This window comes from Caretta caretta, chromosome 9, assembly GCF_965140235.1.
Source record: "Caretta caretta isolate rCarCar2 chromosome 9, rCarCar1.hap1, whole genome shotgun sequence".
Classification (NCBI taxonomy): Eukaryota; Metazoa; Chordata; order Testudines; family Cheloniidae; genus Caretta; species Caretta caretta.
Window position 1 is genome coordinate 90,249,134 of NC_134214.1, and position 15,236 is coordinate 90,264,369.

The 15,236-nt window shown below is 42.5% G+C and overlaps 1 protein-coding gene across 3 annotated transcripts in view; it reads right to left on the reverse strand.

The window, feature by feature from the left end:
• The window catches only part of LONRF3 (LON peptidase N-terminal domain and ring finger 3), a 28,636-nt gene extending 13,660 nt beyond the window's left edge, over positions 1-14,976 (reverse strand). For 2 of the 3 annotated variants that reach the window (XR_007358369.2, XM_048863557.2), the window contains exons 1-7: positions 14,266-14,976; positions 12,101-12,219; positions 11,295-11,417; positions 8,343-8,498; positions 6,499-6,742; positions 5,575-5,665; positions 1,821-1,935 (exon numbers count right to left, since the gene is read on the reverse strand). Coding sequence is in view for 2 of the 3 variants with exons in the window: in XM_048863557.2 (XP_048719514.1) it covers positions 1,821-1,935; positions 5,575-5,665; positions 6,499-6,742; positions 8,343-8,498; positions 11,295-11,417; positions 12,101-12,219; positions 14,266-14,878 (1,461 nt within the window). In the remaining variant the exon portion in view is untranslated. The remainder of the gene's footprint in view (positions 1-1,820; positions 1,936-5,574; positions 5,666-6,498; positions 6,743-8,342; positions 8,499-11,294; positions 11,418-12,100; positions 12,220-14,265) is intronic. The other variant, XM_048863555.2, reaches the window with a different exon arrangement.
• Positions 14,977-15,236: the final 260 nt, after the last annotated feature.

Sequence of the window (15,236 nt, forward strand, 5' to 3'; positions counted from 1 at the left end):
GCAGGATTGGGCTCTTTGTTTATTACTCCTGTAATTGGTATGGATAACCTACACAGACAGTTTTAGCTACTGTGTCATTTTGCTGGGGGTTGGTCATTTCCTATGGGCTTTCGTATTTCCCCAAGAGCTAGCAAAAACAGCTGGATGCATGATGAGCTTCAGTTTCATTACTACATTGAAAAAGTTAAAGTGCCGAAGTGCAGTACCATACATACTCGTTCATAAGTCGAATTTAAGGAAAAAAGAGAAGCATCAGAGAAGGGGGTTGGCTTACGAACAGGTATAGAGAGAGGGAGAGCTGGGACACAGCCCCTCCCCAAGAGGGGGCAAGGAGAGGCAGGACAGCCAGCAGGGAGGAGGCAGGACCAGAGTGTCTCAGCTTCTGGCCAGTTTGCTCTCCCTACAGCCTCCCAAGCAGCTGCAGCTCCGGGGCTGGTAGGTTGCAGCCATGCTGCCCAGTCTGGCCTGCTGAGCGCTTCTGGCCAGGCCAGAGACATTCTCCCCTGGCCTGCCCCAGGTAAGGTGGGAAGGGATGGGGAGAGTGTGGGGGTCCCAGGGATTACCCCCCTGATCCCCAATTTCTTCCCCCTCTGCCCCAAAATTTCTGTACTAGTTGCTATCCCAGCCCATCAGGGTAAGCAGCTGGCAGGCTGGAACACTTTGTTTACTTAGGCTTACCTCCTTGCCTACCAACACGCGAGGTAAACAAACATCTCAGCCTGCCAGCTGCTTATCCTGATGGCCCAGGAGCCAAAGTTTGCCAACCCCTGAATTATAGGGTCAGCTTATGAATGGGTCATAAAAATTTTCCATTTTTACTTATCCATCTTCGGGGGGTCAGCTTATAAATGAACTGGCTTATGATAGTATATGTGGTAATCATTTAGAGTTTCCTGTGTCCTTTAAATGCGTTCACTCTGAAGAGATCATTTCTTTCCCTACCAGTTTAGTTCAGGTGTGTCTCAGAATTTTTATACATCTATATCGTTGCAGTGTTTCCCAGGGAGCTTAAAATTAACTGTACTCATTTTGTTTACTTTTGGTTGGTGCAGCAACAAGTCAACACTAGTGCCATTGACATAATGTATCACAGAGCCAGAAGAGGGAACAAAATATTATTGTACAGACTCTACAAACCCTAGCTACTCTTCCCCCTCTCCACTACAATTAAAAATTGTTAGTTCCTGGGAGTTGACCAGTGCCAAGCATATTTAAAAATCCCACCCTTGAAATCTGGAGACATTTCTCATCATGTTTAACAGTTTATTCCCTGCCAACCCTCACCTCCCAAACTTTTATAAAAAAGTTTCATTACAAATATGCATTCCTGCAAAAGACAGCAAGAATTGAACAGTAAACCAGAGACAAAGAAAGCATACCAAATTCTACTAGTGAAGGCCACACAAATAATTTAACAATTTTAAGGCAGGGAAAAATTAGCATCTAAGCTACTTGACAGTATCCTTTTAAGGCATGAATTAAGAACATGATTGAAGAAGTTCAAGTGAACAATTAATGACAAAAAGTAACACCTTAGTCCTGTTCCAGTAGCTTGCGCCACATGGGCTAACTAGGCAGAGCACTGCTGATCTCAATCTGCAACCACACACAGTGAGCTCTGTGCTGGATCAGGGCTTTAGGTCTTAAATGTTTAAACACAGAAAACTTCATGAGCTCTCGGAGCTGTAGAGACATTTAAAAAAGGCTTCTTCCCCAAATCATATGGGATTTCAAGTATATTTGGATATACCAGTGGATTTCTGAAATCTTTAATTCCCCCTCCCCTCCAGTTTATGCGGACTAAATTGATGTATCATTACCTCAGAAAGACCTTCTTTGCACAGGGGACATTTTGGGTTGTGATCTAGGCATCTTTCAAGACATTTCAGGCAGAAGGTGTGCCCACAATGCGTGGTGACAGGTTCATAAAAAAGCCTGGAATGGAACAAACAACAAAAAAGCGACAATATCGTGTGGCAAGAAGCTAAAAGGCTACTTCATAACATCTTTTCATATCTATTCAGTAGTTAAATTTCTGACTAAAGTGCACAGAATTCTGTTTCTTGCTTTCACAATTTTTGTATTTATTCAACATAGGCATTTTGCTATTGCCAATCTAATGTTGAAGGTTCTCTGAAATCCTGGTTCCATTGAAGTCAACAAAAGTTTTGTCACTGATTTTCATTTGACCAGGATTGCACTCATGCTATGGTGATGAATGGTAGTACAAAATAATAAGATAAGCCTTATGTTTTTCAAATTAAGCTGATTAAAAATAAGGCCCTGATCTTGGCAAACCCTAATTCTCATGAGTAAAATTAAGCACATGCATAATTGTTTTGGGACCTATAGGATTAATAAAATTGGTCTACACTATTGTTACCATATCTAATGCTGGAGAATTTAGTTTTGTTTGAATACATTACATAGCTTCTAACTTCCAGCTGAACATTCTCCCACAAAATAAATGCACATTAGAGTCATATTTCATCAAAACATTATACACTGTGATTCTGTTTTCAAGTTAGTGGTCTTTTCTGGCTAAATTCAGTGGAAGAAGGTATATAAATTCCAAAGAGATCTTTCCCTGCTGATGAGCATTTAAAAAACAAACCAAAAAACGCCCCCAAAACCCCAGGAATGTTACGAAAGTCTCTAATCATTGAGACTAGAAATGAGACCATTCAAAACCAGTTACTTTGATCTTAAAAAGCCCACTCAATATTTTAAGGCCTCATAAGTAGTTATGTCAGGCTAAATAAAATTAAGTTCACTTTATTAAAGGCAATTTTTATTTTTTTTTTTTAAAGAAAAACTGGTTTATCAAGATAAATCTGGGTGCTACTGTCCATGCATAAAAACAATTCCATACTTAATTTTTTCAGCATGCAAAGTACGTTTAAGAACATACTGACTCCTAATGACACGTAACAAAAAAAGCAATAGCCAGTTTATTAATTGCTATAAATACAGACATTTAGTGAGGGAACATATGGGATTCTATAATGCCATTTATCTTGTTGCACATCAGTTAAAATCCTGTCAATTGTTCAAAGAGCAGAAACTTTACTGCAGAATATTACCTGTTTTGCTTTAAAATGCTTAATATCAAGTTCTAAAGTGAGTGTATATTTAATCAATTTACAATTATTTACTTGGACAAATACAACTTTAAATTTACAGCACAGGAAATGTCTTTATTAGATCATAGTCCTGATCCAGCTCTTACTGCACTAATGGGAGTTTTGCTATTGAGTTTAATGGGGGCTGATTTAAGCCTCACAAATTGGAGAAATATGTTTTAGAGAAAGATTTCTTGAGACCACGTCAGGTGCAGTAGGACAACAGCAAAAATATTCATCCCTGTTAGGAAATACCTTCCAAGCAAACACAGAAGCATAGAAATGTAGGGCTGGAAGGGACCTTGAGAGCTCATCCATCCAGCCCCTAGGCTAAGGCAGGACTGAATATACCTCATCCTTAACAATATGTCCATGTTTCCATTTCTGTAGGATATCTTTTTGATTTTTAGGTCACAAAAGAGCTGCCATATTGGCATCTTACTATTCTTCCTATCAGGACAGTTTGCTGGGCCCCCCACAGCTGGAATGGGTGACTCATCACCTCAAAACATGTTCTGCCAGTGCTTACTGCATGCCGCTGAAGTGGATACAGGTCAATAACACTTTACCACTTACACGAATTAGGTCAATAGTAGCTTCTGCAGTTAGTTGGTGAAAGGTCCAAGTTTCAGAGTAAGGTACACCTCAGCCTCAAAATCATGGATAAGACATTTCTGAATTACATAATATGGATAAGGACCACTGTGTTAATATCAGTGGCAAGAGGAAGATCCTCCAACAGGATCTCCTTACACAGGCCCTTACATCCATGTGGTCTCAAGGACTTCAGTGGGACTCTGTGGCTGCAAGGATCTGTGCTGTCCTGAGTTTCAGGATCAGGGCCAATATTGTGACAGTCAGGGAAGATAAAGGGTCAGAGCTAAGTAATTTTTTTAAAAATGTATCTGAAAATTGCTTTGTAAACAGTCAAATTGACATCCTCATTAAAACAGCCAAATTCAAATTGCGTGTGCATGTGATAGGGGTGGAGGGAGGGAGTGCTGGAGAAAGTTTTGCTCTTACGAATACTGAATCTTTTGATAGCTGTGTAAATTTTTGGAGCACTTGTTCAGGTTTATAGTTTAGCCTTCTGATTTTATTTGTTTTATTTTAAAAATTTGTTCAAAGCTGAAACTAGCCAAACCAAATACACTTCCAAAATATTTCATTTTGTTTTAAACAATCTTTTAAGATGGCACAAAAATATTTGCAGACTTGTCAAAAGAATGACAAATCCAAACCCCAAAAAACCAAACACCAATTCATTTAAAAGCTAAAAGCGAATAGGAGATTAATCCAGAACTCAGCTAATTGGTTTTGGGGATTTTTTTCCCCCCCTCCCTGGGGTGTGACTGTGTCCTTGTCAGAACCCTGAGAAACGAACAACTCTTTATTCTTATGGTTGCACATCAAGGTAATCATCCTAATTGAGGACTGCTTAAGTAACTCCTGAAATTACACAAACTGACAGATCTGTCAAGTTTAAGCACCTTTCACATCTTCTGCACACAATTCTAATGTTAATTATGCTTAGTTTTGCTATACATTTTAACAAACATGATTTGAAGTCAGGCTGTTTGTACACAGCTACAAGAACTAGGTTAGCATCTTGTATCTCAACTCTTTATCTGCAGTCTACACTTGCTCTTTTGTTGACCTATAACAGCTACAATATAGTAGTGCTTTTCTACGGTTTAACTTATTGCCACACACTGGCTTTAAGATAGAGATTTTATCTGGAAGAATAGTTTAACTATTGTGGATTTTTAAATGTTAGTTGGGAAGATGTATCTGCTCTGTCAAAGTTTAATGGAGCATGGAAGACCAATAATAAAACTAATGTGTTAGGCAACTCCTGTTTAAATTAGAAGCATCTCTGAGGAGAAATCAGTGAAATTTAACAGTGTGAACATCACAGTGAGCGAGTATATATCGAGCCTATGTTGGTTACGTAACAGAGACACACAAAGGACTTCTATTCGCTTATAAGGCTTTTACTATTGCAACACACACTACTTTATGTAAAATGGTGCCACTATAGTAAAGTGTCTTCATAGAAATCAACTCTTCAAATATTTCAAGCATTATGAAAAAAAAATCGCTACATGGCATATGTATTAAATTAACTGCAGAGGACTAAGTGTTGACTTCCACATAGTGGCTGGTAACAAGTCTTTCAGATATGTTCATTACTCTATTTAACCCTGGCAAAAGATACATTGTGTCAGAACAGTCATTTGTCTGGGGCACATCAAAAGCTTTCAGTCATAGTCCCATTCATAGTTAACTTTTCAGAACCAAATAACTACAAGTGAGGGGGAAAACCCATCCCACACCAAACAGCTTCCAAATGACAGAAAAATAAGCAACCAAGCAAGCTAGGGAATGCCATAAATCATGGCAGTGAAAACCAAGTACAACATAAAAACATTCAGCAGAAAATAATGGATACCTCATACACAAAGAGCAATCCAGGTCAGAGGGGTCCACAAATTCAAATGGAACGCGGCACCCAGCACTAGAGCCCTTGGCATCAATTGTACCTATTTATAATTGTAAAAAAAAAAAAAAAAAAACACACTGGAATATGTAATTGGACACAGCTGTGTGACTGGTTTAACATTTCAGAGAGACTGTTTTGTCAGTTCACAAAACAGCATCTGATTTTTAACACGTACTGTGATCACATACTGCATGTATTTATGGGTAGTTATTGAATCATTAGGATCATATGAATAATTTACGTGCAGACACCAAAATCAGCCTTGGCATAAGTAGCCACAACTCACATCAGGCTTGAATTTAGTCTTGCATTAACAGTGTCTCACAACCATGTTGTCACTATTGGAAATATATAAAGGGCTGGATTCTCCTGTCATGCCACTGTATATCCACTGAATGGAGAATGAATCAGGCCCACACACTTCTGAGATCTCAGACATTATGAGCAATGAACAACATTCGTGCTTTGTAAGTATGAATAAAGCACGTCAAAGCATTTTGAATTTAATTATACTATTACTATTGGACAGAGTGCCATAAGCATACATGAGCCCTGAGAGTGATGAGAAATGTCAGTGCCAACTGGTAAACAAGGGCTTGGCCCAATCCCTTTTGTTCTTTTTCTAGATTGATTAGTGTAATTACTTTTACAGAGGAATCTTGACTCTGGAAGGCCAGATCAGTTCAAGCCCTGACTACAATCCAGAGTCATTAGGAAAGACATGAAAGTCTAATTTGGAGCCCAGTCCTGCACTCTTTACTAGAGAAAACTCCTGTTGGAATTAAGGATTCAACATGGCATTCCTTACTCAGGCAAAATTCCCACTGATTTCATAGCACAGGACCAGCCCCCAGTTTTATTAAACAGGTTTACCTTTCTTCATGAGTTTGCAGGGCACGTCAGCACTTCTCACTTCCTCAGAGCAGTGCTTTCTCTTCAGAAGGCTGCATTTCTCAGAAATGAGAAGTGCAGACTCTGGGGCGGAGTCATGTTTGTTCTCATCTTCTGAGCAGCCTTTTACACTTTCTATCATCTGAATGGATTTTCTCAAACTGCCACAGTCAGTCATTTTTTGTTCTTCCTGAGCAGGGAAACACTTTTTCTGTTCCACATTTACCTGTGTGAAAGAGATGATTGTACATCAGGACTGCAGTTCTGTAGCATTTTCATTCTGCAGACCACTTTGTAAGAGAACTCCACACATGCGCACACTCCTGTTCAGATCTCAAAAGTTGTCATGTTGTGGACCATCAGGAAGGGCTCTGCAAACCAATGGACCCCAGTTTGAGAACCATTGGGTCTGGGCCTTATTTTCAGTCAAAAATACCATCTTCCCACAATACACAACAAAACAAGCACACATACCCCAGTGTTGCTGTGTTATCAGCCTTCATTTAGAGGGGTCTATAACTTAGCCATGATACTTGATTCAGGCAGTTTTTTGGCAAAGTCTCACCCTGTAAGTCATTTCCTGAACTATGGATAAACCCATTTGACTGGCTTTAAGTTAGAGTGAAAAACATTTTATATATTACACTGCTAGTTTAAAAGCCTAAACACCATATGATCTTTATTCCAAGGGAGGAGTAGGAGTATACACAAAACAACTGATAAAAGGAAAAGTACATACAAGAGGCTGCTTCAGTGAGAAGGATCTTTTACTCAATAGCTAAAATGGGCTGCTGGTTCTTTACAGCAGTCACAATATCCCAGACAGCAGGTCATAAATTGAAATAGTTTTGCTGCATCATCCTTAATCCTACTGTTGCCATGCAACGGCCAGGTAGTAACCATTTCATAGGACAACGCCTACCAGTTTGCCAAATCAAATTAAGGGACTGATTCCCCCTACTTCCCTGGTGAATATGAATGTAGATACTGTAGGTCACTGTCAAGAGCCATCAGACCATGGGACACAGGAAGGCAGGTATAGGGGGTTGAATTGTCTCCTCTCCTCCCAAAAACCTACCTCATTCAGGAATGGTGGTCTGAGGGAGGGGGCCTCTCAGAAAGCACAAAAGGCCTTCCAGAAGACTATGACATTGACTTAGGGGTGCACCTGAGCAGAGCTGTGCAAAAGCCACCATTCTAGTTTGCAGGAGTTAGCGCAAAGCTTTCCTACAGCTGTGTGAGAGAATTTATACCCATGGAGTTTCATGTTTGGATGAACCAAAGATAGTCCTCAGCCAAACCTCTGAATCCAAACTCCCATAAACATTATGGAACTCTAGATCTGAAACCAACCTCATGGCTGGCTCATATACCCATATGAGTAAAGATCCCAGAACAGCTAATCTGAATCCAGAGTGGATGGCCTATCAATTAAGGGCCAAATAAAAACCTTTGATCTGAACACGTCCCAAACTTTGGGGACACCTGGATCCAAGTTTTACAACTCAGGCCCATCTCTGCTGTAAACTACATGGAAGATCTAGAATTTGTTATCACAGGTAAAGGGATTAATTCTGACATGCAATAAAGAAGGATATAGTCTATAAAAGAATAAGTCTTTTGAAGTCTGACAGCCTTCCTTTTTTATGCATCAATTAAGTTGAATCCAGTAAATTAGTTTGTTGCACCTTTTCAATCCCCAAAGTACTCCAGCTTGTCTGTATTAAGTGTTTTTACTGAGAATCAGACTAATCTGGAAAAAGTATTATTCAATGTCCCATACAACACATCAAAATTAAGAACCACACATCAGAATTTATCTTTACCTTGAGCAATCTTGGTAAGTTATGGCTGCTGTCTCCAGATCCCACTGAATTTAGAAGGTTCCCCTTCAATCTAGGGTGAGGTGACAACAGCTGCAGGGTATCTGGTAAGTGTTCCTGAGCATTTCCCGGGATGGGTGAAAATAAACTAAGTAGAAGCTGTGATATAAAACAGAATACATACTTCACAACTTAGTTCTTCTCTTACAATATCTTAAGGGAAAGTGGAGATTGTGAGGAAGGGGATGGTTGACAGAAACATCTTTGATTTGCAAAACCACTCAAGAACCCATGGACAACAACTAATTAGATTTAGGGTGAACCCAACAGGAACAAAAAAAACTGGTGTGATGCAGGCTTAGAATAAGCAAAAGAGTCAATTTCAGAGTTAAACGTGCTGATACATTGTCAACCAGTTCTGTTCTTTAGGATAACACCGCTTATCCACATATGGATTATGTTCTGCAGACTGCAGAACTAGAGCTCTACATAAACATGTCTGCAGCTACTGCTTGAGGAATTTAATACAAGTTTGTGCTCTGCATCCTAAACTCCCACTGAAGTAACTGGGAACTGAGGGCACTTACCATCCCCTAGGTTCAGGCCTAATCAAATCTCTTAGGTTACAAATAATTGGTGTGTTGAGAAAGAAAAATTGAGACAGTGGCAAAGTTGCAGGCATGAAAAACAGGCAATGGCTTCTTGCCAACAGAAAACGAATCTGTAAAATCCACTAGCAAATTGCTAACCGCTAGCACAGTGCAATTCACTGAATGTATTAAAAAAATAGGAATGATGTTTGAAAAGACTGCAATCGTTTCACCAAACTCCAGGCCTGGTCCAGCAATGCTTCCATAAGTGTGTTGAGCACATCATGCAAGAACAATCAATCCATAGTCTTGTTCAAGCCAAAAAAGGGACTCCTCTTGTGAGTAAGACTGCAGGATTGAACCTTCAGTGTCAAAATGAATTCCAATGAAGACTGCCAATTACAATGAGCAGAATGACAAATTTTCACTTAAAGAATTTAATAAAAAGGGGCTATGTCACTGTTACGCAAACAGTCTGAAAAAAATCAATAGAATATTGTATCCTTTGATGCACTCTGTAACTGACAAAGTCTAGTTCAGGGGTCTCAAACACGTGTTCCCCGCACCCCTCTGCCCACCCCCGGCGCTGCGAGCCCCACGCCGCTCCCTGAAGGAACTATGCCTCTGTGGGCCCAGGGGGAAGGGAGCAGAGAGAGAGGAGAGGGCAACAGAGGCCTTCAGGCATTACTCTCGCTTCCAGGCACTGCCCCCCACAGCTCCCACTGGCTGGGAACGGGGAACCATGGCCAATGGAGCGGCAGGGGAGGTACTTGGAGGAGCAGCAAGAGCAGCACACAGAACGCCCCCCCCCGCCCCGAGGGACATGGTTCCAGCTGCTTCCTGCCCTGGCCCCAGCGTGCACCACTGCCATCCCAGAGCTGCTCTAGGTAAGTGGCGCCGGGCCCCCTGCCACACCCTGCACCCCAACCCCCTGCCCTGAGCCCCCGCCACACCATGCACACCTCCTGCACTCCCTGGGGGCAGGGTTGGGGTGGGGAGAGGCAGGGCAGGGCCTCATGGAAGGGGTGGAGTGGGGGCAGGCCCAGGGGCAACAAGGGTGGGGTGTCAGTGATGCATCCCTTCCGCCAATGCACTAGTCCTCATGTGGCCCTCGTGGTCATTTGAGTTTGAGACCCCGGTCTAGTTCATCCTCCGGACCCTATTACTTAGAAATGAATAGCATTCTTGGACAAGGCTACTTTGAGCCTGAATTTAGAGACGTATCAATTCATTATATCTTGCTCCAACACACAAGAAGATGTCATTGATTCATGTATTATTTTTGTAGTGATAATGCATGAGACTGCATTTTGGGAAAGGAACATGCTGGCAATTCAGGAAAACACCACGCAAATGTCTACAATCACTCAAAGCCTCCCAAATTGACTATATTATAATCAAACTGGTGCATGAACGCTCTCATAACAGAGCAATCATGTACTCGTTTATTGTCACTGCAGGGACCACCACTAAAATTATTATATTTTATATAATATTGAGTGTCCCAGCAAAGATTTTCAACGAAGGGTCAAACATACACATGCAAACCTTAAGGTAAATGTTAACAACTGAAAATCATCATGATATGTAAAGAAGGATTGGCAACCTCGGCAGTAGCTCTTTAAAGATAAAGGTAATCAAACAGCTGTATACTCCAGCTTAGTTTGCTATTGGAAGAGGCTTATTATAGATCTGTCACACTGCCCATTTATCTTTAATCATTAGCTGCCTTTTGAAACTGTTTTTTAAAAAAAAAAAAAAGACTTCCTTTGTTTACTCTATTCCCTTTCATGCCTTCTCTGCTTGCTGATGCTCACAGCATCTTGAGTGGCTGTGAAAAGAGCGATGCTGCTCCCAAGTGCAATCCTGGCCCTACTGCGCAGTGTTTTCACAGTCTAAATCATCAAACTGATACAACATTAACTAGAAACTCCCACTTCTGTCCCAATAGATAGCATCAGTCTGCCTGGTAATAAGACTAGGAAACAGACGAAGTGTAATTGCAGGGAGTCTAGGAGTGCAATACTAACCTCCCATTGATTTTTAACAACTCTCCTGTTATCTAAGTTACATAGGCAACTCTTACTAATATTAAACACACAAAACAGCCTTTCCATACACCATGTGCTGTGTTTCTTGTGATCGCCAATGAAACTTTTTGAAGTATAGCAATGGACACAAAACATAATTAGAACAGGAATACCCCCCTGCCCCAGCTATCACCATGTAATCTTTACATATATATATATATATATATACACACACACACACACACAAAACAAACAAACAAACAAACAGAGAAAAATGATCATCTCTATTTCATTTTCGGTATCTAAGTGTTGTTGCACAAGGCTAAAGAACTCACCTTTTGAGCCTCTGATTTAGCTGTCCTGTTCCCAAAATCCAGGGCAAGGCAAAACAGAAACTCTCTTAAAGAGTCTTCTATTTTCCCCACATTAGCTAATGCTTGTCCTTTCCTTAAGTGACCCTGAAAGCAAACAGATCTACAGTTCTAGTTTATTTCTTTTACCACCTTTTGAGCCTCTTTATTAAAGCAAGATGATTACTATGAAAAAAATATTCCAAAAGTGAAATAAATACAGGCACAAGGCAATTATGATAGTCCACATTACTTAAATAACAAGAGACGAAATATAAGAAGTCTGAGCTTTTAACCACAACACGTCTGAAGGTTTTTCATATTTAGCTCTCAGAGAAGTATTGCATCTCTACCCTCACAACAATACACATGCAAGTTTACCCTCACAGCATCTGGATAGTTAAATGCTGGTACAGTGGAAGTCCTAGGGATCCCTCATCTCATCACTGGACAGAACCTCCCCCTGCAACTTGATCTCCTAACCTTCTCCTTAATGCTTCCTTCTAGCACAATATAAGCACTGCACTCAACTTTTAACAGGGCATGTGAGCCTGACCTCCATAAAAATCAGTGACAATTGTGCTTAGTCCATCAGCCAGCAGCCTGTGCCACCCTGCCTTTCTCCCCAGCCAGAGAACTAAGTTGTATCATCATGGAATGTGTTTGAGTTCAACTGATCTAAGATGTTGAGACATCTCAAGTTCAGTTCTTCTGTGCTACAGCATTTGCTAAGTAACCAGAATGGCCAAAGAGGTTTTACTCTAAATACATTTGTTAAAATTAGAACTTACCTTTGACCAATACGGTTGGAGCCTGCATGCTGTTTCTGCATCATGCAATGCATCTTCATAAGATTTCAAAGTAGAATTAATCTGGGACCGGTTGCTATATAATAAATGGTCATTTGGAGCTGCAAGTAATGGAAACATTGACTCAATTACGACAAACATTACAGACATGGGCCCTATTCTTTAGGACTCTTTTCTTAAGCAAATGCCTTTTTCCAGTGGTCTCAGGAAAGCAAACATCCATTATTTAAATAACCAATTACAAAATGAGATATGGCAATCTCACTGGGGATTTCCAGGTACAGAGGTGTCAGATTTATATTACACAACTGCTTTAAACACTGCATACATAAAATTTACTACAGCTCACAAATAAATCACCAGCTCAGACAGAGGATCAGATTGTTTATAGAAGCTGATCAGAAAGATTTAAGGCATGTCATAACTGTATTATTGTGGCCCAATTAATGCTGCTACGGTATAGATGGGATTTTAAAATGAGTAACTCCCTTTTCAAAAGGTTTGGGATCAAAATTCATAAATGGCACATAACTATAATCAAAAGAAATTAAAGGACAACTTGAAGAACTCTGTAGCTCAACTGCTTCTCTTTCATGAGCAAAAGTTAGTCCAATAAAAGATATTACCTCACGCACAATGTCTAACAACAGCAACCATCAGATAAATATTACAACAGCACAGACCAAATGGCCCCATTGTTTCATACACTGTGTGCTGTAACAGCTAGGCACAATATGGTTTAAGAAAAAATTCTGATCTTTAATTAAAGGATATCCCAGACTAAGAACCCTTATGGTTATTTTAACTTTTTTTTTACATTTAGTTTATGCAACATTACTTATTTTGAAGCCAGATTATAGTTAAGTAATAAATCACAGTTTTCTTCACAACCATTTGTAATGTTTATTACTGGCTTGACATTGCTAAACTGAACAGTGTTTACAGAAGTTCGTTTAGCTGTTCTGGATTACTACCATGTTCCTGTTGGGTGGGGACTGTAGAGGACACAGAACAGTCATGAGTTCTAAAAGTGACCTGCATTTATTCTAAGATCTAGCACTAAATCTCCAGTAAAATCATTTGGCATGCAAATCCCTCAACAAATTAGGCCAGGGTATTTTAAATCTTTTCACTCATTGCAACTTGTCCAGTAATGATTCACCACGTGCTGTTGCCTAAGTTAGGTTCGCCGAGAGAGGAAAAAGCCCTTTTTAGGCAAAAAACAGCAACCATCTCCTGAAATAAAGCATATTCCAATGAGCACCATGTAATGGGAAGCTGTGACAATGACTCACTCGTAATTTTGATAAATACAATCAAACCTCTGGGATGCTTTCAGAAACATGACCCAGTTTGTTGTTACTTCACTGGTTATACAACCATTCCATAAGAAGGGGGCAGGGAATCCAGACCAGAGTCGCAGGCTAAAAGCTTATGCAACACACTGTTCTCCTGACCTAGTTTCACTTTGGACTTTAAAAACAAGACAACACCACAACAGATTCCTAAAGGTTATCCCTCCCCCCAAAAGAGACGGAGAAGAGAGGTAAATATGATGGATATTAGTTTACCCTGTCAAACTGCAAACACCAAACACAACGAGCACTGTTATGTCATGCATGCTCTGCTGCCTGTACCTACAAGCTGAAAGTCCGTAGCATGCACAGGACAAACTGTTTGGTAAACTGGTTCAGATTTTAACCTGGCACCAATACACTTAATACTCCAGCAATTAATCACGTTTGCTTCTTTATAAAGGACTCGGCTTTATGGCAGATCCTGGGCACAGCATGTCAACTGCCACACCCACTCCCACGTTATAGCTAGGAATAGCACCCAAGGGCTGCCCCTGGGATGAAAGGCTGTCACTTGCCCTGGTCAAAATACTCGGTAAATAGGCTCAGATTTAAAAGCAAGACTATAAATGACACATACAGCAGCATTCCAAGGACAAATTTGGTTGCTAGAAACTTGGGCTTCTAACATCCCCTTTGCCTGGCTGTGATCGATCAGTGGCAAAAGTTGCCCACACACACAAATCCAAATTCTAAGGAGTTAAGCCTTGCAGCATTAACCCCCTTAACTCTGCCCCTGTGGGTGGGTAGGTGGGAGATCATTTCGGGGGTCCGGGGGGGGTGTATCATTACCGAGGCTGACTGCTTCATTGTACTTCTGCAGGGCAGCCTGCAGCTTCTTCTCCTTATATAAGAGGTTCCCTTCGTGCCTGAGCTGCGATGCCGTCACTTGGCCGGGGAACCACTTGGCCAGCAGGTTGCTGAGGATGACATTGACGCGGAGGTGCTGCCCGGCCGCCAAGCCCCCTTCTTCCTTGCACAGGGCGCAGCGGGTCTCGGTGGCCCTCTCCCGCTCCAGGCACTTTTTGCAAAACGTGTGTCCGCAAGGCAAAGAGACGGGCTCGAAGAGGAAGCCCTGGCATTTGCGACAGCTGAAGATATCCCAGTCCCGGGGCTGCAGGAGGCTGCCCCCGCCGCTACAGCAGGCGGGCAGCTGCTCCCGGAGCCGCACGCCCTGCGCCAGGCACTCCACCAGCTTCTCCAGCTGCTCCGCCCGCAGCTGCTGGTGGCGGGAGGCCAGCTGGTAGAGCTGGCAGGCTTCGTGGAGCCGGCCCCCGTAGGCCAGCGCGTCGGCCCGCTTGAGCAGCACCTGCCACTCGGGCACCAGGCTCGGGGCATCCACCTGCAGCGGGCTGCCGCAGAGCTCGGCCGCCAGCTCGAACGGCAGCAGCGGGTGGGAGCCCATGGTCCGGGCCCGCTCTACAGGGCCCCGCGGCTGGGCTGCCAAGGGGCAGGGGCTGCGGCGACCGCCTGGCTGCGCCCCCGCCGCTCCATGCTGCTGGCGCCCGGCCCCGACCGAAGTAGCCCGGCTCCGCGGCCGGTTATATAAACCGCGGGGCACGTGACCCGGCGCGGCGCCGCTCATTGGCCGGCGCCTGCAGGATGGTTACAAAACGGGCGGGTGCGGGAACCGCGTGGCGCTGGGGGGCTTCGCTGGCGGCGCCTGGCCGGGGGCTGCGGGGCGGGGTTCGCCCCCCCCCCCCCTCATCCCCCCGGGGAGCGCTGGGGCCGGGCCGGGCCCTTACATAAAGTCCGCAGCTGGC